Raw genomic sequence first — 25,391 nt, forward strand, 5'->3', positions numbered from 1 at the left:
AAAGTGGGGAGGGAAGCATAATGAATCATGGATGTTTTATGGATAATATATTTTTTGCAGTGCTCCCAGAAGATATGTCTTGGAAAACTATAAGAACAAAAGTCCCTGGAGTGAGACAAAATATTTGCATTTGAAATCCCTTACCTTCAAATTTCCAATTCTGTCTGAAGTCGCTTGAACATCTCACTAACCTAACAGTTCTAACAGTCCCAAAAATGTAAGGAGTTCCTAAGCAAGATTTGGTCTTTAGTGAATTCCTTTCAATATTACTAAACTGAAATAGCAGCTAAAAGGATAAGAAGAAGAGATGGAAAGAGATGCCACTACTAAATGCTTTCAAAGAAAGGGTTAAATGTTGTAACTTCTCTATCACCTTTATCTTACATTTCTGGTATAAATATTGTGTCAAGAGTCACCATCTCAACATCTGAAACTTTTGGAGGAACAAGTGAATATTAAAACCAGTAAGTAACAATAATCTCTTGTACTATGGGAAAAGGAATGTTGATAGAGAAGCATGTGCTTACTAATTTATTTCTCCCCCCCCCCATGAAGTTATCTGTGTCTTTGTTAGAATTTTAAAGATGAAAGGGCTACCACCAGCTATAAAAGGAATTACATGGTTTATCTCATGTTTTTAAATTATTCTTCTGATAGTGAGAGAAAAGAAAAAGGAGAAGGTGCTTTAATTAGCAGAACACATAGATAGATCCTTTAAATTTTTTCCAGAGTTATTCAGAATAAATTGAGCATACAAGTTTAATAAATTATTATTATTATTAGAGCAATATGACTGTTCAATATGTATGAAATTGTTCTGACATTTCAGTGTGTGTATTGATCTGCAAGACGTGCTTCAGTTCTTCTTCTTCTGATTCTTCTTCTGATTCTTCTTCTTCTATTCTTCTTTAATTAGAAGTTTATTTTATAGGTTCATTCATATGAATGAACTGAATGCATTTAGATTCTAATTTTTAGTTGTTTCTAGAAAAGAGAAGAAGTATTTTCAAACAGAAGTGGGGAGAGGGGGTTCAGAGAGATTTTATTGCTCCGTTTTTCCTTTGGGTAGCCTAAATATTTTTTTGTTCTATGTATTGTTTTTCTTCTTATAAAACTAAACTAAATCAAAAGTTGTGTTGTCTTGTATAGATATCTAGGCACAGACTTGTATATATTATAAATGAACTTTAGGATGATTTTTTTAATATTTACTTTTGAATACATTCTGTAGTTTCTTTGAAAAATAAGGAAGCAAGTTTTTTGGAGTATACCAAACAATCATTTTAGCAAAGGACTTTTATTTATACATTGAACTGTAGCCATTAGAATGATTTTGGTCATAGAGCCATTAGAATGATTTTGGTCATACAGCCTTTTAACAAGAAAAATGGTTTCATTATGTTATATGTGCCACAGTCATTAAGAAATCTACATCTTTTGTTAAACAGGCACAGGATGCAGGCAATCATTGTTATGATATGCCTGATTCACGGATTTGCCTACTCAAAACTAATAAGGACAAAGAGAGCTGCAAATTCAGAAGCCTTTATGAATATTGTAAGTTGCCTTTCACTATTCATGGAAAATGAATACTATGCCCAACTTTAAAGGTGCTTCTCATATTTTTAAAGTTAGACTCATTATCTCCTGGGATTTCCAAATTAATTATCTACCATCAATTTTATCAACTTACATGATTGATTTTCTTCACCTATTTTTTAAAGGATGTATTTAATATATGTTGCAATATACCAAAGTATGCTCTATTCTGATTGGTTCATTCAGTCTACACTTCATACATCAAAACAGCCAATGGTTTAAGGAAAGCTAGCTGAGTTGTTCCATTTAGTTATTCAAAGATAAGGTAAAAGAGATGTGGTACTCATTTCTATCTTCTATTGAAATCGTATTTAAAAGTCTTGGAAGTATATCAAATGCACATATCTTCAAGATTCTTATGCTTTTTCCTCCCACTTTATGAATATAAATCAAGGCAACTTCACACTAAACTAATCAAAAGCCTACTGAGCATTTTGCATAGACCTGATGAAAGTGAATAAATTACATCAAATTTTTACAAACATAAGATGCAAAAGATCATACTATATTTTTCTCTTTATTCAAATGATCTTCTATGGATGATAGAAATTCAAGTCATTCTCATGTTTATTTTGATTTTCACTTAAGCCCATTTACTCCAAATTCAAGAAGGGTTTATGATGTGGGACAAAATAATATGTCCCCATCAATTGATGATCCATCACATTCCCTCACATCTTTCTGGTTAGGGGCGAAGTAAAAGATGCTATTATAACAGCAAGAGAGAGAGAGAGAGAGAGAGAGAGAGAGAGAGAGAGAGAGAGAGAGAGAGAGAGAGAGAGAGAGAGAGAGAGAGAGAGAGAGAGAGAGATAAAACTGTGTGACAAAAAGAATTTATCCTTGCAACTTGCTGTCAGTTTCCTAAAACTATATTTCTCTTATAATAATTCAGTGCTCAGCTGCAGATACATCAAACATAATTCCAGAAGATGAGATTAGACTGTACCACAAATTCTTAAAATATCTGTTGATTTGTTGGTTTGTTTTTACTCTGTTGCAGAATGAACTTATCATCCATAAAGGCTATCTGAGCGAGGAATATAAAGTGATGACAACAGATGGCTATATTCTTAGCTTGAATAGAATTCCGTCTGGCAGAAACTATCAAATGGATTTTGGTGAGATAAATTGATAAGGGATAAAGTAGAAACATATAAGGAAAATATGAAGCATATATCTAGGACTATCTTTATGAGTGAATGGATGAAAATTCTCCAGATAAATTGAATCCTAGTCCAACCTAATATATCCTACATAGAGAAATCACAATTTTTCCCACATTCCATCCTTTTGACACCTTTATTCCTAGTAAAACAAATTAATTTTAATATCTAAGGAAAATATTATATTCTTTCTCCAGCTATGAAACCTGTAGTATTTCTCCAGCATGGTTTGCTAGGAGATGGAAGCAACTGGGTTACCAACTTGGCCCACAACAGTTTGGGTTTCATCCTCGCAGATGCTGGATATGATGTTTGGATTGGAAACAGCAGAGGAAATACTTGGTCCAGAAGTCACCAAAATCTGTCTGTGAGTGAAGATGAATTTTGGGCTTTCAGGTATGTTTAATTATTGCAACAGGGAAATGGAATCTTAAGTGAAATGAAAAGAGAAAATAATGTCTATATCATGCCATAAACATTTAAGGTCCAAAATAATTCACTGAGTTCTGGTATTTGGTTCTAGGGATGAAGGCATCTTTTCTAATCCATTTTGTATATTCAATATTCTAATGTTTGTACATGTCTGCAAACTGTTTCTTCAAAATTATGGAATATATTTCCATATGAAGCTAATATGGAATAGGCATTTTTGATACGCCATCTATAGGATAACTATTGTACATACCATTCCTATATTATTTTGGTTTCCTTTAGAATCCCAATCAGAGTGTTAAATTCATTCCTGCATTTAATTTTTTTGTCATATCTTTTCCTAGCTTTGATGAAATGGCAAAGTATGATCTTCCAGCTGTCGTCAATTTCATTCTACGGAAAACTGGCCAACAACAATTGTACTATGTTGGTTACTCACAGGGTGCTGCAATAGGTATGTAAATGAATAAAAATTGATATGGAATGTAGTATAACTATTTGTGTTATAGCAGTCCAACTGTGGAGGAATTTCATACTATGAGGAAAGAGGAGGAAGAAGATTAATATTAAAATAGTATTACACTGGATTTGCACCATGCTTAAAAGTTTTGATAGTTCTCATTTCATTCAGGTCAGAAATATGATTGCAAGCCCCACAAGCAGCATTCCTTTGAAGCTTTCATGAAAGGAACTGAAGCAGAGTAGTCATACTTTTTCCTCATTATTATGTTATCTTCATTTTGTGACTCTATTGCACTGTACCCCCCGCCTTTCTTGTCAAAGCTGGCCTGGGCGAGAGTTTCAAATAACAGAGACCTATTGGGAAAATAAGGTCATGGTTCTGACAGATGAAACTCTTCAAAGAACTTTGAGGCATTGTTTACCTTAAAGAATCTTTATTCGAGCAGCATAGCATAGGCACATACATAAGCGAAGCCAAAATCTGGATTCCCCTCCCCGTAGCACATAGTATCAAAACACAATTCCCTCCTCTAATTAACAGTCATAAATCACATTCTCCAATTAGTTTGAAATGCAGGCTTTCCCTTCTGCTCTAAACCCGCCATTTCTTTTTTTTTTTCCAAAAGATTTTATTGGATTTTATAGGGTTGGGGATAAAATAGGATCGGGATAGGGATTAAGGTTTAGGATGGGGTTAGGATCAGGATTGAGATTAGGACAAGGTAGGGGTCAATATTGGGGTTATCCCCCAATAACATTTTCAATCTTTAGCAAACAGACTATTGTCCGGGTACATATGTTCAGTTAACAATAGTTGATATAGTAATAAATAACTATAGTAAATGTAGTAAATGATAATCATAAACAGTATCAGTTAGTCAATACATATCATTCTTCTTACTAATATATATTGTAAGGACCCACCCCACTTTGCATCTTAAGAAGACAGAACTCTTGGAATAATTCTTCCAACAGGAATCCTTTATTAAGAGAAAATGGTTGCAGGCGTTCTAGACAGGACTTGGGGTCCAAGCTCTCCCATTCAAGGTTTTAAGGGGTTTCCCAGTAGCCCCACCCAATCCCCCCTACTTCCAGTAACAGTCTCAGGCATTACATTCCCATCCCTTTTCCTTACTGCCGGCTGGATGGAGACTTCAGAGAAAACTACATGAAAGGTAAATAGCCTCCTTTGTTATGATTAGTCCTTTTGGTGCTATCCCCATTCAATTCCTTTGAAGTTGTACCGAAGGAAGTGAAGGCCATAAAGCCCCTTTGTTCACCCCATTCTCCTCCTTGTATGACAGAATCCAAGAAGGCAGAAATGGGTTTTTTCTATAAGTGATAACTAGAGATGAAATATAATTGGATTCTGACATCCGGCCCCCTCAAAAATAAGAGAGATCCACCTGAAAGAAAACAAAGCAGGTATAAAAGTTAGTCAGGCTTGTTAGGATACTCTGTGTGAAACTTCTTTAATAGCTTCGGGGCTCTGACATGACGTTTATGGACCCACTCGTTTTGTGAGGCAGGGAGGTGTTTCCAGGCAACTAGGTACTGAGTTGCTCCATGATATCTCCTAGAGTCTAGGATTTCCTTTATTTCAAAGTGTTGTTCGCCCTCTATCATGATTGGAGGTGGTGGTGGGGGGATTTTTGGCCGTAAAGCTGACTGATGCTCTCGTTTCAGCAAGCTGCAATGAAAAATTGGGTGTATTTGCCTGAGATTTTTTGGTAATTCTAATTCTACTGTTACTGGGTTTATGATTCTTTTAATTGGAAAAGGCCCTATATATTTTGGTCCAAGTTTTTTACAGGGTTGTAGGGACTTTAGGTATTTTGTAGATAGGTACACCATTTCACCTATAATGAATGGTGTAGGCTCAACGCTTTTTTTATCGGCTTATGCTTTGTATGCCTGCCTAGCTTCATCTAGTGCTTTTCTAACTATTGGCCAGGTGTTTTGTAGTTTTTCCATCCATTCTTTCAGTGAAGGGATCGTTGGTTCGTTTGGGGTTAATTCTGGCATGGGGCTGAAACTTTGACCGTTGGCTATTTGAAAAGGAGTGTAGCCTGTGCTGGAGTGGACTGCATTATTGTAGGCAATTTCTGCAAAAGGGAGTAAGTCCATCCAATCACTTTGTTGGAAATTTAAAAAACATCTCAAATATTGCTCAAGTACTGAATGACAACATTCCGTTTGTCCATCTGACTGAGGGTGATGGCTAGATGTCAGTCCCTGAGTGGTCCCTAAGAGGGATAAAAATTCCTTCCAAAATGCAGACGTAAATTGCACTCCCCTATCAGAGATGATGCGTTGGGGTGCCCCGTGCAATCTGTAAATGTGCTGGATGAAAAGTTTTGCTAAGGCCTTTGCAGTGGGAATCTTTTGGCAAGGGATAAAGTGCACCTGTTTGGAAAACAAGTCCGTGACTGTCCAGATAACAGTATTCCCATTGCTTTCTGGCAATTCCACTATAAAATCCATGGCTATTTCCCTCCAGGGGGCTGAGGGATTTGCCACTGGTTGTAATAATCCTGGCGATTTCCCTTGCAACCTCTTTGCAGATGCACAGGTTGGGCAGCTGGCAACATAACTTTCCATGTCCTTTTTTATTGATGGCCACCAAAATTGCCATTTAATTAAGTGTAAAGATTTTACAAATCCAAAATGCCCTGCTGATTTTGTGTCATGGCAAAGCTGCATGAAAGTGACTCTTTGGGTTGTTGGTATATATAACTTTTCCCCTACCCAAGGCAACCCGTCTCTCATTGTGCACACATTTTTGTTTTTCTGGAACCATTCGTCTGTTTCCAAACTTTTTCTGAATTCAATTCCAGTTTGGCTGTCCAGTTGTGGTTTTAATTTAGCTTGGGTTCTTGTGGTTACTGGTGCTGCCAGTTGTGACTCTGCCATCATTGGTTTAGAGTCTGTGGTTCGTGCGCTGTTATATTGGGGCATGCAAGATAATGCATCTGCCAGGAAGTTCTTTCTCCCTGGTAAATGTTTGAGCTTAAATTGGAACTGGTGAAAATGCTGGGACCAGCGGGCTTGTTTGGGATTGAGTTTCCTGGACGTTTTCAGGGCTTCCAAATTTTTGTGATCGGTCCACACCTGGAAGGGGATTTTGTTGCCTTCCAGGAACTGTCGCCACGTGAGTAATGCCCAACGTATCCCATATGCCTCCTTCTCCCATACGGGCCAGCGCTGTTCTGTTTCCGTGAGTTTCTTGGATGTATATGCACAGGGTTGCAATACTCCACCATCATTTTCTTGTAATAGAACAGCCCCCACTGTCACATCACTTGCATCTGCCTGTATTACGAAGGGCTTGTCCATGTCTGGGTGTCTTAGTACTGGTTCGGCAGAAAAAAGTCTCTTTACTCTCTCAAACGCTGCTTGGCACTCCATTGTCCATGTTAGTGGCTGGCCAGGTTTTACTGAGGATGCTCCCTTCATTTTTAGTAAGTTAGTGAGGGGCAAGACTATCTGGGCAAATGAGGGGATGAATTGGCGGTAAAAGTTTGCAAAGCCCAGGAAACTTTGTAGTTGCTTTCTTGTGTGGGGTGGTGCCCAATCTAATACTGCTCTGACCTTCTCTGGGTCCATTTCAATGCCCTGGGGGGATATGCGATAACCTAAGTAGTCTATCCTTTCCTGGTGGAATTTGCATTTTGAGAGTTTGGCATATAGGTGGGCAGCTCACAGCTTCTTTAAAACCGCTCTGACAAGGTTGGCATGTTCCTCTTTTGTTTCGGTGAAGATAAGAATGTCGTCCAAGTAAACAAGGACCCCCTTAAACAGATGCTCCCTTAGAATGTCATTGATTAATTGCATAAAGACTGCAGGGCCCCGTTGTAATCCAAATGGCAAGACTTTGAATTGATAGCACCCCATGGGGCAGTTAAATGCAGTCTTCCATTCGTCCCCTTCCTTAATTCTCACGTGATAGTAAGCTTCCCTTAGGTCTAGTTTAGAAAAAAATTTCCCTTTTGATAGGTGTGACAGCATGTCTTTCATGAGGGGCAGAGGGTATAGGTTGCTTTCACTGATTGTATTCAGGGCCCTATAATCCACGCATAAGCGTAAAGAGCCATCCTTCTTCTCTCTAAAAAGGACCGGGGCAGCCACTTTAGGCTTGGCTGGCTCAATGAAACCCCTCTCTAGGTTTTTTTTTAATGAATCTTTCCATTTCCTCCTTCTCCTTTGGGCTCATGGAGTATAATCTGGGCTTCGGGAGTTTTGCCCCAGGCTTGAATTCAATGGCACAATCTGTGGGTCGGTGGGGGGGGGGGAGCTCATTTGCCTTCTCTTCACTGAAAACTTCAGCAAGGTCTCTGTATTCCTCTGGTATTTCTGTTAGTCCCTTTTCCTCTCCCATGGATGCTTTTTCTATTCTTGATTCTGGTAGCCCCCCTTGGGGTTTTAAGTTCATAGGGTCCCCCTTTGGGAATTTGATTTCTGTCATCCTCCAATTTACCCAGGGGTTCCATTTTTTCAACCATTCCATCCCTAGAATCATTGGGCATTCCATGCCTGGGGTCACCACAAATGTTATGTCCTCCTCATGTTTGCCCAGGGAGAGGTGTATTGGTAGAGTGGCTAGGGTAGCTGGCACCCCCCCTGCTATGGATCCATCTTACTGGCCAAATGAGATTGGTTGTTCCAGTCTCCTTGATGGGATGCCCAGATTCCCCACTAGTGTTGGGCTAATGAGGCAGCGGGTGCAACCAGAGTCTATTGAGGCTTTCATCTTCACAGCTTCGGGCATGGGGGAAATTAATATAGTCACTGTCTTGAGGATGGGTGCGATGTGTCCACTAACCAGGGGTTCGCCCTCCGAGCTGTCATCTGAGGCATCCACTGGCCCTGCGGTATAGGCTGGAGTTCTTTCCCCCTGATGAGCAGAAGTGGGGGGTTCCGCAATTTCCATCATTCTCATGGAAGTTTCTTTTGGCTTAGCTGAAGACTTTCCAGATTTGCTGATTGGGGATCTTTCTGGATTGTGCTGGGGGGCTTTGGAGCGGCATTCTACAGCTCGATGCCCGTCTCTTCCGCACTTGAAACACCCCATTTGCTTCTTGGCTGTAGCCAATGTTTTCACTGGTTCGTGTGTCAGCTCAGGCAGGGGGCGGCTCCATTGTTTTCCTCGGCGGTGTCTTTTCAATATGTCGATCTCTGCTTCCTCTGCCAAGATGTACCATTCCTCAAGTTGGTGTGGGTCCCCTCGGGGCAGGCAAGCATCATATAGATCATAATTTAGTCCATCTTTGAAATGGCTAAGGAGGATGTCTTCTGGCCAGTTCAGTTTGCTGGCAATGGCCCGGAATTCTTGCATATATTCAGCTACAGGGCGTTTGCCTTGCCTCATCATTTTTATCCTTTCATGGGCTTTGTGATCAGCCAGGGGGTCTTCAAATCGCCTTCTCAGGGAGGACATGAAACGGTTGAAGTTGTTGAGCTCTGGGGCATTGGAGCTGTGCAAGTTCACCACCCAATCTGCAGCCAGTCCGTCCAGGGCAGATTGCACGATCCAGATGCGGGCTTTGTCACTGGGGATGTCCTGCCCGTATTCCTTCATGTAGTTGAGGACTTGGGTTAGGAAAAACCCCAAGTGTGTTGGCTCCCCTTTGAATTTCACCTCCAATGGCGGACATCTTGGAATGGATCGGTGCCTCCGTCATTGGTGGTAGTGTCTTCCGTCCAGATCGCTATCTGTGGTTCGGTAGGGGGTGGGGACTACTGGATCAGCGATGTCCCCGGGGCTGCAGGTTCCACTTCCCCCTCGGTGTCTCTCCCTTTGCGGCTCCAGGAGCTGGGGCGGCTGTAGGACTCAAGATTCTCCTCTCCTAGGGAGCTGAGAGTTCTCTTCATCAGGTCAATAGTTTTCTCTAGGATCCAGTTTGAGTACGGTGCCCAGCTTTCCCCCTCTTCACTTGCGTGCAGGGATTTCTCAATCTCCTGCTTCCATTCTGGTTGCTTGGTCCCCCGTCTTAGGGTCACCTTCCTTGATTCCTTTCCCCACTCACTTTTCTTTCCGATGCCCATTGACCAGCGAGGCTTGTGGTCCCATGTCTCCACCACTTCTTCTCCTGAGGACTCTGACTTCTCGGATCCCAACATCTGGCAAGGTTCCAATTGGGTCAGCGGCTCTCTTTCCAGGGAGTTTTCTCCCTCTCTTGCTCCATTGTCTGACATGGTAAATTTTTGCAAAATGCCCCGGAAAGGGTCTCCCTTCCGGGTGGATTAATTTTGCAAGTCCTGTCTAATGTAAGGACCCACCCCACTTTGCATCTTAAGAAGACAGAACTCTTGGAATAATTCTTCCAACAGGAATCCTTTATTAAGAGAAAATTGTTGCAGGCATTCTAGACAGGACTTGGGGTCCAAGCTCTCTCATTCAAGGTTTTAAGGGGTTTCCCAGTAGCCCCACCCAATCACCCCCTACTTCCAGTAACAGTCTCAGGCGTTACATTCCCATCCCTTTTCCTTACTGCCGGCTTGATGGAGACTTCAGAGAAAACTACATGAAAGGTAAATAGCCTCCTTTGTTATGATTAGTCCTTTTGGTGCTATCCCCATTCAATTCCTTTGAAGTTGTACCGAAGGAAGTGAAGGCCATAAAGCCCCTTTGTTCACCCCCTTCTCTTCCTTGTATGACAGAATCCAAGAAGGCAGAAATGGGTTTTTTCTATAAGTGATAACTAGAGATGAAATATAATTGGACTCTGACATATATTCAAAATAACATATCACATTCGTTTCTCACTAGTTCGTTTTCCTAACCATTGGTAAAAGTTATCCCGTGTTCTAAAGTAAACTGAATCTTCTTTCTCCTTAATCTCTAAAGTCAATCTATCCATTGCTGCACATTCTAAGATTTTCTTAATTAAAACCTCTTCAGTTGGTAAGTTTTCATTTTTCCAGTATTGGGCAAATACTATTCTCGTTGCTGTCAGTACATGCAATATTAAATATTCATTCTCCTTCTCATAATTAGGTCCTAATATCCCTAACAAAACAGTTCTGGTTTAAATTCTATCTGTCTTTTAATCATCTTTTCCAACCATATATATATCTTAACCTAAAACTTTTTTGCTTTAGGGAATGTCCACCAGATATGATAGTAAGTACTTGGCCTTTGTTTACATTCCCAGCAATTATTCAAAGTATTTTTAAATATTTTTGCTAATCTTACTGGTGTCATCTGCCATCTATACAACATTTTATACAAATTTTCTTTATATGACACTGCTTTAGTCAATTTGATATTTCTATCCCATAATTTTTGCCAGTCTTCCAAATCTATAGAATATCTAAAGTTTTTTGCTCATGCTATCATTGTTTCTTTTACTTGTTCTTCTTCCATCTTTAAATTTAGCAGAAATCCATAGAGTTTCTTAATCAAGTTTTCATCTGTTTTTAACAATACTTGATCAAATTCTGTCTGTTCTTTATAAAATCCCGTTGTCTTTACATCTTTTTCATATCTCGTTTGGATTTGCAAATATGACCACCATGCTAAATCAATACCTTGTCATTGTAAATCTTGTCTATCTTTCAATTTTCCTTCGATATCCAATATATCTTTATAAATCATGACTTTACCATAGTTAATTAAATTTGGGTAAGCAAAAGCTTCTATTGTTGAAAGCCTTTCAGGTAGCTTAATGTAAATTTTCTCCTTTATTTTTCCCATTCTAAAAGAAGTGCATTCCTTATAAAATGGTTTTGAAAATATCTATGTGTTTTATTCTTCCCGTACCATAGGAAAGCATGCCAGCCAATGTATAGGTCATGCTCCTCTAGGTACAATAGTCTTTTATTTCTCAATGTTATCCATTCTTTAAGCCATAGTAGGATAGTCTCCAGTCCGGGAGTCCAAATCCACTATCTTTAGCTTCTTGTAGCATTTTCACTTTAATTCATGCCTTTTTCCCTTGCCAAATGAATCTCAGTATTGTTGCGTTTAGGTCATCAAAAAAGACCTTTCCCAATTTTACAGGAATTGTTTGAAATAAGAAGAGTATTTTGGGTAAGATATTCATTTTCACTGTAGTTATTCTACCTAACAATGACAGTTGAAGATTTTTCCACTTTTCCAAGTCCAATTTTATTTGTTTTAACAATCTTTCATAGTTGTCTTCTTTTAATGTTATACATCTTGCTGTTAAGTAGATTCCTAGGTACTTAACTTTTTTAACTATTTGCAAATTTGTCTTTTTTGTAAGTTGTCTTTTCTGTTTGTCTGTTAAGTTCTTTGTTAATACTTTAGTCTTTTCTCTATTTATTTTCAAGGCTGTCACTTCTCCAAACTTTTCTATTTTCTCCAACAATTTGGTAGTTGTTTCAAGTGGCTCCTCCAAGATAAAAACCAAGTCATCCGCAAAGGCTTTTAATTTATATTTTTGAACTTTTATCTCCAATCCTTTAATTTCTATATTTTGTCTAATATTTCTAATCAATATTTCCAATGTTATTATAAATAACAATGGGGATAATGGACATCCTGTCTTGTACCTTTTTTGATATCAAAGTTTTGTGTATAATCTCCATTTAAAATTATTGTAGCCATTTGTTTATGGTGGATTGTTTGAATTGCATTTATGAAATTTTTCCCAATGTCCATTTCCACCAACTGCTGGAACATAAATTGCCAGTTTAGAATATCAAAAGCTTTTTGCACATCAAGAAATATTAATGCCATCTATTTCCCTGGGTGGTTTTCATAATACTCTAAAATAGTGGTTCTTAACCTTTTTGAACGAATCGCCCCCTTGAGCCAATGAGGAAGTTGTCATCGCCCCCTTCCCCCAACATAACCTCTCAATCACAACATAGGAAATAATTCTTCAATTTATCCAAACACTTTTTTTGTTTTCTTTAAAATTGTCATCAGGACATATCGATGCAAATAATTTATTTCCAGTCTTTTTCCCATATCTCAACTGTGTGAAAAAATTTTGGTGCCACCTGTCACTTTATTCCCAAAATTTGTTATACATTATTATTTTATTTATTCAAGACACTTAAATGTAGTGACCACTGAAAACAAAATTCAATTGCAAGAAAGTGAAATGCCTGAAAAGAAAAACAGTAACATTTAATTATTGAATTACAAGTGAAATTTAAGATGCAAAAAGAAATATAAAAAGGGCATAAGAACAAACTGCAATGCAGGAACTAAGAATTTCAAGACGAAAACTCTGAAACTAAATTAAGATTCGAGGAAAGTATATATAGTCACGCACACTGTAAAAGGATTAAAAAGACACAAAGAAAATATAATATCGAACTGGAGTGCATGCTAAAAAAGTACAATACAAAATGTTTTACAGAGCCACTCAGCATGTGATGTTTCGAAAGAAGTGCTCCCCCCTCCATCAGATATACAGCGATTCACTGTATGAAAAAGTCTCAAAAGTGTCCCCAAAACGTCTCGTTCCATTGCCCCCATATCACCCCCTTTTCAGTCCTTCACCCCCGCGTCACCCCTTTTTGTTCCATCGCCCCCCCTGAAAAATGAAATCGCCCCCTGGGGGGCAATATCGCCCAGGTTAAGAACCACTGCTCTAAAACATTCAAAATCATTCTTAAGTTATTTTTTATCTGTCTTTTAGGTAGAAAGCCATTTGATCTGTGTGTATAAATTCAGTCAGAAATTTCTTAATTCTTTCTGTCATTATCGAAGCAAAGATTTTATAATCCACATTTAATAGCAATATTGTTCTATAGTTTTTTATTTGTGTAAGATCAGTATCTTCTTTAGGTATTAAGGTAATACTTTGGTATTTTAGTCTCCAAAAATATTTCATTGTACAGTTTTTTCAATGTTGAGCTTAATACATCTTGTAATGCTATATAAAATTCTGCGGGAAGTCCATCTGGGCCTGGAGTCTTGTCTTTTTATAGCTTCTATAATCTCCATCATTGATATTTTTCCATTTAATATATTTCGAATATTCTCTGGAATTTTTGGCAAGTCTGCTTTTTTTAAGTACGCCAGTATTTTTTCTTTAGGAACTTCCTCTGCCTTGTAAAATGTTTCATAGTAGTCTTTAATATTTTTTTTCATTGCATCATTTTGGAACTGTAATTCTCCTTTTGAATCTTGTAGTTTATTTATCATTCTTTTTTCTTTTTCTTTCTTCAATCTATATGCTAGCCATCTCCCTGGCTTATTAGCGTTTTAAAAAAAATCTGTTTAGTCCGTTTAATCTGTTGAGCCATTATTTCCATCTCAGCCAGGTTTAATTTATGCTTTATTATCTCCATTTGTTTCTTGAGGACTTTCTTTTGTGGGTCTGTTTGTAACTGTAGTTCCAATTTTTTAAGTTCTTCTCTCAGCTTTAACTGTATTTGTTTCTTTTCTTTATTCTTTTTAGAAGCATACGTTATAGCCAACCCTCTGAAGTACGCTTTGGCCAGTCCCATATGTTTTGAAGGGATGTTTCTTCTTTCTTGTTTATTTTTTTAATAAAATCCATTTCCTTTGTCGCTAGTTGCAAGAATTCTTTTTCTTTCAATATAGATTTATTCAGAGACCATCTTAGTTTTTTCTTAGTTCCTTTCCAGATCATTTTTATTGGATTGTGGTCTGCCCAAACATTAGTTTCTATCTCCACATCTTGTATTATCATTTTCAAGTCGAAAGATGTCCATATCATATCAATTCTAGACCATGATTTATGCCTATTTGAATAAAATGTATATTGTAGTATTTCTGGGTTTTTCTCTCTCTCCTTATGTCTTAGATACACAATTCTTTTATCATTTTTGAGAATGCTTTAGGTAGTATATTTCCCCCTTTTCTCCCTTGCTTATGGCTTTTATAATCCAAAGTCACATCTGCTATTGCATTAAAGTCTCCCATTATACAAAGATTTTGGTAATTTAAGTCCAGTATTTTCTTGTGTAGTTGTTGATAAAATTGCTCTTGCTTATCATTAGGTGCATATATTGCTACCATAAATATCTGTTTTTGATCCACCATAATTTCCACCATTAATATTCTCCCCTCTTCATCTGCATAAATTTGTTTGGAGTTCATCTTTTCTGTAATATAAAGAGCTATTCCTCTTTTCTTTTGAGATGCAAGTGTAAAAGAAAGTTTACCAATTTTCGGTTGTTCTAGGATTTTGAAATGTTGTCTCTTAATATGTGTCTCTTGGAGGCAAATTATGTTCATTTTTAATTTTTGTAGTCTTGTAAAAAAATTCTCCTTTTAAAAGGAGAATTTAGTCCATTTATATTTATTGATAAAATCCCAGTCTCCTCCATCTCTTTCAATTATATCTAGGTCTCAATCTTCTAGTCTAGTGGTTCTCAACCTTCCTAATGTTGCGACCCTTTAATACAGTTCCTCATGTTGTGGTGACCCCCAACCCCCCATCCAGCTGGCTGGGGGGGCAGGAAAGACGCTCCGCCCAGCCTGGTTGGAGAAGCGCCATTCCTCTCCCTCTTTCTCTCTCTCTTTCTCTCTTCCCTCTCTTTCATTTTCTCTTTCCTCTCTCCTTTTTCTCCCTTTCTCTTTCTCTCTCTCTCTCTTTTTTCTCCCTTTCTCTTTCTCTCTTTCCTCCACCAGCCTGGTTGATCCCTCCAGGCACCCCTCTTGCCCTGGCACCCATCTGAGCTGCCTTGGGGGCAGCAGGAGGAAGGAGAGGATAAGAGTGAGAAAAACCGCTGCTGCCATCCCAGCTGGGACTCTGCACTGCCTGGCCTCGCCCTCCAGCCATTTGATGGAGCCGCAGTGGGGGCTGGTGCCGCGTGGCCCACCAGCACCTCTGCCAGCCCAGATGCTCCCCTCCAGGCACCCCTCTTCCTCCCGGCGCCCGGCGCCCGCCCAAGCCACGTGGGGGGCAGCAGGAGGAAAAAGGAGAGGAGAAGGGTGAGAAAACTGCTGCCGCCGCCCCAGCCAGGACTCCACGCTGCCCAGCCTCACCCTCCACCCATCTGATGGAGCCGTGGTGGGGGCTGGTGCCACGCGGCTCGCCAGCCTCTCCGCCAGCCCAACTGCTCCCCCCAGGCACCCCTCTTGCCCTGGCGCCCACCCAAGCCACCTTGGGGGCAGTAGGAGGAAGAAGGGGAGGAGGAAGAGGATGGCAAGGAAGCCGCCACCAGCACTGGGCCCCAGGAGGCAGCTTTCCTCTCCTACCTTTGCTAAATCTCCTTCTTGCTTCCTGGCAGCCTGGACTCCGGCGTGCCTTCCTGGCCAGCAGATCCAATGGTCAGGTTGGCTGGGGATCGCAGGGGCTCGTCTCCCTTGGGCCGCGGCTTGTGGGAGGGCTGGCCCACTCAACGGAGCCTCCAGTGGTCCACTCCCAGCAGGGATCCGGGGGCTTCCCCAGGCGGCTCCAAGGCCATGAGGCCCTGCCGCACATCTCCCAGGGGGTGGGGCACCCAGGCACAGGGTCAACCAGGACCCCTGCAGGAGGTAAGTCCATCTGAAAGAGAGAGAGAAGGGAAATGAAAGTGCCTCTCTGTCTCTTTCTCTGCAAATGGCGGAAGAGGCCATGCAGAGATGGATGCGGAGCAGTGTCTCGGTTCCTAAGACCATGGGAAATATGTGTTTTCCAATGGTCTTAGGCGGCCCCTGTGAAAGGAGTTGTTCGACCCCCAAAAGGGTCATGACCCACAGGTTGAGAATTGCTGTTCTAGTCGATCTTATCTGTTCTGGTCTCTCTCTCGGTCTTGCTCCTTCTTCTGAGTATGTATTTTTGACTTCTTCCTCCTCTGTTTGTTTAACTGCTCCTTCAACTACCATTTCTTCTTGTTTCTTAGGTTCAAGATCACCTTTTTCCCAAAATGCTCTGTGGTTGTCAAAAAACTCCAATGCTTTAAGCAGTGTGTCCAGTTTGTATCTTTTCATGTCCCAGTAGATTAAGATCCCTTCTGGAATCAACCATCTAAAATTCACTCTTTTTTCAGCCAATTTCCTGGTTAAGAACTAATAGTCTCTTAGGGCCTCTCTTATCCTTCTAGGAATTTGTTTGAGAACTACTATTTCTTTTTCTTTATATTTTAATGGTTGATCTCTTACTTTTCTCAGAATCTCATCCCTTGTGGATCTTTTAAGAAATCTAAAATGGACTTCCCTGGGCACTTTATTTCTTCTAGCATAGTTTGAATTGACTCTATAGATATGATCCAATTCTCCTTCCATTTGGATTTTCCCCATTCTAGAGCATCTGCCAGTAACTCAGTTATCAAATCTAAGAGATCCTCTTCCTTGTCTTCTATTATATTTTGGAATTTTAGAAAATATGAAGCTTTTTCCATCTCTATTGCTGCCAATGAGTCTTCCAATTCTCCATTTATTTGAGCCAATTTTTCATTTTCATCTTTTAAAGCTTCTCATTTCTGGTCAACTTCAACTGATTTGTCTTCCATTTTTTGAATTCTTTGCTGATTTCTGTAATCATCTGCTTAAAATTTTCAATTTGGGAATCTGTATCAGTAATTTTTTGATTCATTTTGTCAAGATCATTTTTCAAATCTTCATGATTTTTCATCGAAGTTGCCGTCTGAGCTGTAATTGCTTGCAAAATTGCTTGAATGTCTTTTTATGAACATCCATCTTTTCTTGTTGTAACATTGTTGTAATTGATTTCTGATATACTGGACTTGCAGAAGTCGAGGAAGGGGCAGAAGATTCTTTTTCCCCAAGTTTAAATAGATTTTAAGCACTCATCTTTGTCTTTATTTCTTATATTGTAATCCACAGGTAGCCAAATGGCCATCTTTTATAATCCGATAGGCTCCTATTCATTAGAAGGGGAAAACCATAAAAATAGTTAAAAATAAAAAGGAAAAGGAAAAATAGCAAAAGGGCAAAAGGAAGGGAGAAAAAAAGGAGAGGGAAAAATGCTCCCAAAATAAACAGGAAAAAGAAAAAAAAAGAAAAAGAAAAAATGTCAAAATTATAATCCATCAAATTCTGTTCAGAAAAATTTCTTAATCTTCAATTCTTCTAAGATACCTTGTTATAGTTCCAAAGCACACAGTGTTTATAATCCAGGGAAGCAGATTGCTCCAAATACTGTAGATATAGTCTATTTTATAAAGCCAAGTAAACCAAAAGAAAGTCTTTTCTCCAGCAAAGTTTCAATGACTTTCAGATAAACAATGTCTGGACATGTAGCCAAAATTCTAATCTAAATAAGCTCCAGTCAAGGGAAAGTGAGGATAGTTCTCAATGTAACCACAAGATGACACTAAGTATCCATTCCCAGCACGTTTAGAGAGGGAAAAGAAAAAGAAGAAAAATATGGTCAAAAGTAAAAGTTTAAAAGGTTTAAAAAGTAAAAATTACAGTGGCTTTTCAATAAGGAACAAAGACAAAAAATCTCTATAAAAGCAAGAGCTTTCCAAATTTATCTCAAGCCTCAGACAGCTTTAAAATATAGAAAAAATTTAATTTGCCCAAAAGCTTAATCTGCCATTTGAGTTCAGGAGGGGGAGGGAGAAAGAAAGAAAAAATTCCACCCCTTCCCTAAAAGTAAAAGGCTTCACTCTCAAGCTGTAAAAGAGCTATTTGCCAAACAAAAATCCACTTCCAATGAGAAGGGAAAAAATATTCTCATCCAGTTCAGCTGTTTACTGTCACTCTAAGCTCTTCTTTGTCTCTGACAATCAGCTGATAATGGCGGACCACATAAATGTGGTCTGCTTTTCTTCTGCGGGCTCCTTTGGCTCCGCAACTCCAAAGCTTCACCCCTTGATAGCCACCTCTACGGGGTGGCCTTCAGTCCAAATGGACCCACCAGCAGCCAAAAATTAAACCGGGGAAGAAGAGAATCTTTCCCCTGTGTCTATCCTTCAGCTACGTCACCAGAAACCTCTAACCCGCCATTTCTTATCATCTCTTATTTCAAAAGTCCTGAATTCACACACTATTACAATATTGTTATGTCTAACTAACTCCCGTCACATTCCTCCTCCTCCCCCAGTTTCATTTAATTCCAAGAGTAAAGCATAAGAAAGGAAAAGGCTGCATTTTTATATGTTGTCAAAGCAAGAACATCCAATGTTAGCAGCATTGACAGGCAGCTATTATTGATGCTAAAAAACAAAAAAGGGCCAAGGGGATCAAATGATACCTCTAACCCTCCAGATATTTTGCTTCCCCCTCCCCCCACAAAACATTGCTACACCTTTCTTCAGCTCTGTCACTTTTATATCACTGAATACCAAAACTACTAATAATGATGACACCAAAAGAGGAATCTAGAAGTTGCTAGAAAGGGGAAAAAAGGTTATATAAGCTACTGGGCATCCCTAGGAGGAAGTTAGGATAATCTCCCTGAGATAGAAGAAAGTCTACCAAAAGGTAAGGTTTGTGGTAAGGTAAATTTAGCCAGCCAATCAGAATAGCTGATGTAATGTACATACTGCATTAATACCTGTTATGAGGTGAAGCAGTGTGCTTGCTTTGAGATGTTAGTCCGGAGTGTAAATTCTTTACATCTGTTCAGAAATAATTTTTTTTAAAATGTTCCTACCCACTTAGTGTGATTATTGGCTAACTCACAACAAGTGAAGCAAACTAAGCCAACAATAACTTTTACATTAAGAAAATTATGCTTCTATAAGCCTCCCCCGCAAAATATAAAAGCTTTAAGGTATGATAAAACTGGGTCAAAAATGTTTTAGGTACAGAGAACCGTTTTAAAGACTGTTAATTTGAAAGCATTACAATAACGTGTTTTGGCCTATTTTTTTTTTTAGTATAAAATAGTCAATTATCAAGTGGATTCAAAAGTTTCCTTTTACAGTATTGAATAAATATGTCCATGAATTACCCTTGTCCACTATTCATTGCCATGAATGGTCATTACCTTTCCTGCTATTTGTCCACATACAAATATCTGTGGAGACAGCTCCACCATATAAAAAGGGATCTAAGAGAGATCTTTCCTCTCTTTTTATATGGAGGAGGATGACAACTTGCCATCTATATCATAGATGATAACAACTTACCATAATAAATATCAAATGCATATTTCTTGGGGCAGCATGATATAGTATAGTATGAAAGGAAACACACACGTGTCTGAGAAGTATTGGTCTAAAAAGGCAAGATGATGGTTACAGTCAGACAGTGGCACACACCATCTTTATTTATTTTAATACTCACCTGAGGATGTCCTTGGCATTTGTTCAGCCTTGTGTCCCATTCTATGAGTGCATTTGATGTCTGGGGTAAATTGAGTATTCCACAAGAGGATTTGTACATAGGATGTTTCAAAAGATGTTTGAAAGTTAAAAGAAAGGAGATGAGCAGGCTGAGCTGAAAGGTCATCAGTTTGGAATCATTTGTGATTTTTTAAAACATAAATCACTTAATAGTTGATAAACAATTTGTTTGCTGGGTTTACATTTGTAAAGAAAAATCATTAACAATTGGTTTCTATAATCCATAATCCACATAGTACATTTAGTTGATTTCCCCCTTTCCCCAAATGTCTTCTTTGCAAACTTTGAAATAATACAGTTCTTATTATTTTGATAAATAGCAGTTACATATATAATTTTTCCCAATATTCCTAGAAATAATGATCACATCAATTTAATATTTCTTTTCTATCTAATCATTCTGGTTGCCTCATTTTATATCCTGTTACAGTCCTTATTTAGATTTGTTTCTCTCATAAAGTTCAAAGTATTCTTGTTGGTTAAGATTTTCTCAACAGATAATTACATTTAAAGATTTAAATCCATTTTTCCCATCTCAACACTTTTACATTTCTTAAAGAATAGATAAAAACAGCAAAGAAAAGGAAAAAAAGAGCAAGAGTAAAGAAACATAAAAAGTAAAATACTACTTAAAATATATATTCATCCTAATCTAATATATTCATTCCCAAAATTTCTTATTCTTTTTAACCATGATTAAAATATATTTAATCTTTAAATATTCCATTTAATGTGCCTAGTTATCTAATCCTTTAACTCTTATTTAAAACATTTTTTTATTTTTAATACATTATAATTTCCCTAAATGCAGACACATTTAATTATATAAAACATTTCCTTCATCTAGACCATTTCAGCAGTATTATATTACTTATATCAATAAATAAAATAAAAAGGGGGGGGAAACATACAATATTATTTAAGGAATTCATCTGTCTTAGAATGACATATGTCAGTGATGGCGACTGAGAGCCTGAGTGCCCAATCTGCAACCCAAAACCCACTTATTTATCACTGGGTGCCTGGTGGGCATGGCCCACTGGGTGGTCATGGCTGTGGTCATGGCAGACTGGGTGGATGTGGCCAAGGTGGGCATGGTCACCTCAATGTTGCTCATGGGGAGGGATGCCTATGGGGGCTGGGCAGGATTAGAGGAGATCCAGGGGGTCTCTGGCAGGTGGGGTGGTGGGCAGGAGTGGAGGTGCCATTGCCACAGGGCAAGGTAAGGCAGGGGCCGGGGCAGCTGCTGCCTGACAACATTGGCCCCTGCACACAGAGGCCAGTGAGTGCATGGGGGCCGACAGTGTCCATCAGCAGCCACAGCCTGCCGGCCCCTCAATTGGTGCATTCTGGGGCTCCGCAGCCCACCACCAGTTCAGAGAAGCTGCCTCTGAGCTGGACGGCCAGCCAACAGCTGAGAAGGCGATGCAGTGGGTTGCGCCCAGGAAAAGGAGAGCATGTGAGGCCAGGAGGGATGGGGGGGGAGGGAAACCAGCCATGATGGGATGCATTTGGCCACATGGGAGCTCGGTGAGTTAATGGGTGGCTGGTTGAAGAGGGATGGTTGCCCTCTACAGGGCATGGTGCACATGCCCACAGAGAGAGCTCTGAGTGCCACCTCTGGCACGTGTGCCATAGGTTCGCCACCACTGACATATGTATTCAGAATCTTTTCTATTTCTTTAACCATATTCAAACAAATGTTTCTTTTTTAAATATTCTCTCTGGTAGATCCCATCATCTATTTTCTTAATTTTCACTTTGATCTTTTTCCTTTGACCTTTCTTGATCAATGTGCTTTGCTGAATCAAAAAGTTTTTCCATATATTCATGATTGTTGCTGTAGATATAAGAAGTAAATCGAATAAAGTGTCTTTATGTGAGGCTTTTGCCTTTCCATGTTTCTTGAAAATCTTTTTCTCTTTCTCTTTCTTTGCTTCTCTTACCACTTCCTTTCTCTCTGATGTTTTCAACATCTCTACATTTCATTTTATCCAATCTGTTTTTTTGTCCTCAGATTTATTTTGAAGTCTTAAGGGATGAGTTGCTTTTTTCATTTCTTGTAAATTTTTCCCACTAGGATTAAATCATGTTTTCCTGCTTTGTTAAGTTCTGTCTTTGAGTCTGTATTTTCAATTTTATGTCTTACTTATTTGTTTTGTCTGCTCCTTGTCTGTGTTGTTTCCTGGAAGTTTTTTTGTTGTAAAGTTAAGCTAGAGATAGATTGATTTGTATATTCAAAGTTATTTTGCATTTCTTTGTGATTTGAACTCAGTGTTACTTGAATTAATTGCAGTATACTATATATCTCCTCCTGAGATGTATTTATGTTTTCTTGGTGTGTTCTGTCTACCTGTCTCTGATCCATGATGGCTAAAAGTTTGAGTTTTCCTTCTTATCTGCAAATAGCTTTAGAGTTCCGGTTAAATAAATATTTGTAATCCAAAGAGTTCAAAAAATATTTTTTTCCCCTAAAGTTTATAATTCTTTCTTTGTCTGCAGCCCAGATTGTTGTCTTTTTTTGTTCTTTATTATTAAAGCTTTGAAGGTCACAAACACAGATTAGCTTTTCCCAGGTCTTGGCAAGTTCTTATGGAAATCATAGCTGTCATAATCTTCATCCACCACTAGGTGTCAGCATCTATTTAGTTTTCAATATGAACAATGGTCTTTAAAATGAGAGTCTTAACCATTCAACAAATTTAAACTTGTCCAAAGTTAAATTTTAGCTTTCAAGTTTATAAATTTATTTCACTACCATATATTTTGAGCCTCCATAGAAATTTTAATTCGCTGCTTCCATTAGTATAAGGATGGGGTGGAAGTCTCCCTCCTTCACTTTCGGAGGTATTTTGCTTCTTGGGGATCGTTTCCAGGAAATTAAGCATAGGATAGAAAAAGGAAAATCAGATTCCTCACCCAGTTTCAAGCACGCTGTTTACTGTAGTGCTGGTTAGTTCTTTTGGACTCTGGTTGCAAGTAGCTTGGGCTGATCGATGAAATACAGCCTTTCTCCTGTCGGGTTAGAAGGCTTTACCCAAAATGAATGGATGACCACCGTCATTCCAGAGTTGCCGGGGCACACTTCTTTCTTCACTGCCTCTCTGGGGTGGCTTGGACTCATTAGGGTCTCCAGGCAGGACGAAAGTTAACCGCAGGGGTGTGGCACTCCACAAGCCTGCAACCAGTTGCTACTGCGCAGGACCAGAAGTCACCAGCTCCCTGTGAATTCTGCTGACCCTTATCTAGTTGACCCATTTAGTTTTGACCATTAGTTGACCAGATTCTTATAAGAATAAAAAAACTCTTCCATACTTTGAACTCAGTGTGTGCTCCTGGTTCTTTGCCCCTGACAGTTTGTATTAAATATGGAGCATCTTTGTTCAAAAAGCCATTGTTTCTCTCTCTCTCTCTCTCTCTCTCTCTCTCTCTCTCTCTCTCTGTGTGTGTGTGTGTGTGTGTGTGTGTGTGTGCATGTATATGTGAGCACTGTGTCAGAAAAATGTAGTCATACAAAAGTGCATCCTTAAAATCCTATTGAGTAATTAAAATAGATATGTCCAATATATTGAAATGCTACTATGTAAACTAAAGAGGGTGGGAAGGAAAACTTCTGGTGAATATTATTCCTTTTTTTAAAAAATCTTTTTTTTTCTTCTTGAATTTTTCTCAGCATTTATAGCATTTTCAGCCATGCCAGAATTGGCTCAGAAGATCAAAATGTTTTTTGCCTTAGCCCCTGTGACAAGAATTAAGTATGCCAAAAGCTCTATAGTAAAACTTCTTAATCTCCCAGAGAGGTTCCTTCAGGTAAGTTCATATTTTATTCCAATTCCTGTCCATCCAAAGAGTCATTAAAGGACATATTCTTAATTTGAAAATTTCACCAGGTTTTAGTAGCCTTATCTCTATATGTAGAGGCATCACAGATTATGGTCAGCAAATTGAAAATAGCAGTCACGATTTCACAATCAAAAGGATATTCTTTTATATGTGACACACAAACACAATCTTAGTCACAACTGCCACCTTGATTTTTCTGATTACCCTCTATCAGAATAGATGCACCTGTCTATATGGCATATAACCACAATGGCAGGTTATATGAGGGCCTTTGCCCAATTTTAACTGAAGTGTCAATTCCACCAGTTCTTCCTCATGGTTATACAAGCCTTACTCACCTCTAGAAGATTTGCTGCAATGAGATGCACGTGGACCTGACCTTGGAGACTGTTTGGATGCTGCAGTTACTCTAAAATTCAACAACATGGGCAATTATATGTGCACCATGATATGCCTATGTATATACCTCATGAATTCTAGCTTCCAGTAGGCTTCCAGGTACAATTCAAGAAAGCTCTACATCAGGAGTGTCAAACTGCCAGTCTGTGGGCCGAATGTGTCATGAGAAAGCCATGCCCACCCCAGTTCCAGCAAGGGTAAAAAAGTCATGATATGTCACAACACATCACGTGACATGGCAAATTTGACACCCCTGCTCTACATAACACAAGACCAGATTATTGATTAAATATGCTCAACTCAAGCTTGATTTAGACTTGTCTGCAACTGCGAGTAGGCATCAACACATACCTACACTGTGAAAGGGTTGATGGGTAAGCATAGATTGCAAAAGGTTGGAGACAGGCTGACATGCACACCTCCCAGCTCTCAACTACATGTTGTGTGGAGATGCATATCCTGCATGTTGACTGGCTCCTGTTGGTGCTTTGTTGTTGAGCATCCCCTAGCCAGAACATTGACATTTGCAGAAATATAAATGCAACAGCTATGCAATCAACTCCAAACAACAGATGCATATGTTCCTTGACATGCAGTGATGCAGAAATTTATTGCAGCCTTTGGAAGTTTGGGCAATGCATCTAAGGCTGAAATATATATTTTTGTTAATTATTTTTAATTATTAATTGATTAGTATTAATTTTGTTAATTAGCTACTGTTCTGTTAGCTTCCCAGAACAACTCCAGCAAACTGGTGACCATATACATTGATTATATTAAACAAATAGTGAATAAAGGTGTCATCAGGTGATACTTTCTGGAGAAATAGCTGTTTGAATGTAATAAAACTCCTGAATGGACTGGTATAATTTTAATAAGGCAGCTGAGTTACTTTGGGCCAGTCATTCTCTATCAACCCAACTCACCTCACAGGATTGTTGTTGTAGGACAAATACAGGTAGTCTTCGACTTACAACAGTTCATTTAGTGACTGTTCAAAGTTACAACCGCACTGAAAAAAGTGACTTATGACCTTTGCATTCCCATAATCATGCGATCAAAATTCAGATGCTTGGCAACTGGTTCACATTTATGACCATTCCCCAGGTCATATGATCACCTTTTGTGACCTTCTGACAAGCAAAGTCAATGGGTAAACCAGATTCACTTAACAACTGGGTTACTAACTTAGCAACTCCAGTGATTCACTTAACAACTGTAGTAAGAAAGGTCGCAGAATGGGGCAAAATTCACTTAACAAATGTCTCACTTAACAAGAGAAAATTTGGGCTCCATTGTTGT

At 38.9% G+C, this 25,391-nt stretch overlaps 1 protein-coding gene across 2 annotated transcripts in view; it reads left to right on the plus strand.

Moving 5' to 3' along the window:
* The first annotated feature begins 325 nt into the window (after positions 1–325).
* Positions 326–25,391, plus strand: part of LOC120304883 (lipase member M-like) — a 30,717-nt gene continuing 5,651 nt past the window's right edge. Inside the window, exons 1-6 of one of the 2 annotated variants that reach the window (XM_039335934.1) lie at positions 326–464; positions 1,449–1,557; positions 2,600–2,717; positions 2,960–3,158; positions 3,539–3,648; positions 23,521–23,657. In XM_039335934.1, coding sequence (XP_039191868.1) covers positions 1,456–1,557; positions 2,600–2,717; positions 2,960–3,158; positions 3,539–3,648; positions 23,521–23,657 — 666 coding nt within the window. In that variant the 5' untranslated portion in view covers positions 326–464; positions 1,449–1,455. The remainder of the gene's footprint in view (positions 465–1,448; positions 1,558–2,599; positions 2,718–2,959; positions 3,159–3,538; positions 3,649–23,520; positions 23,658–25,391) is intronic. The other variant, XM_039335935.1, reaches the window with a different exon arrangement.

Source organism: Crotalus tigris, unplaced genomic scaffold (assembly GCF_016545835.1).
Source record: "Crotalus tigris isolate CLP2741 ecotype Arizona unplaced genomic scaffold, ASM1654583v1 scf7180000017663.5292952, whole genome shotgun sequence".
NCBI classification, from domain to species: Eukaryota; Metazoa; Chordata; class Lepidosauria; order Squamata; family Viperidae; genus Crotalus; species Crotalus tigris.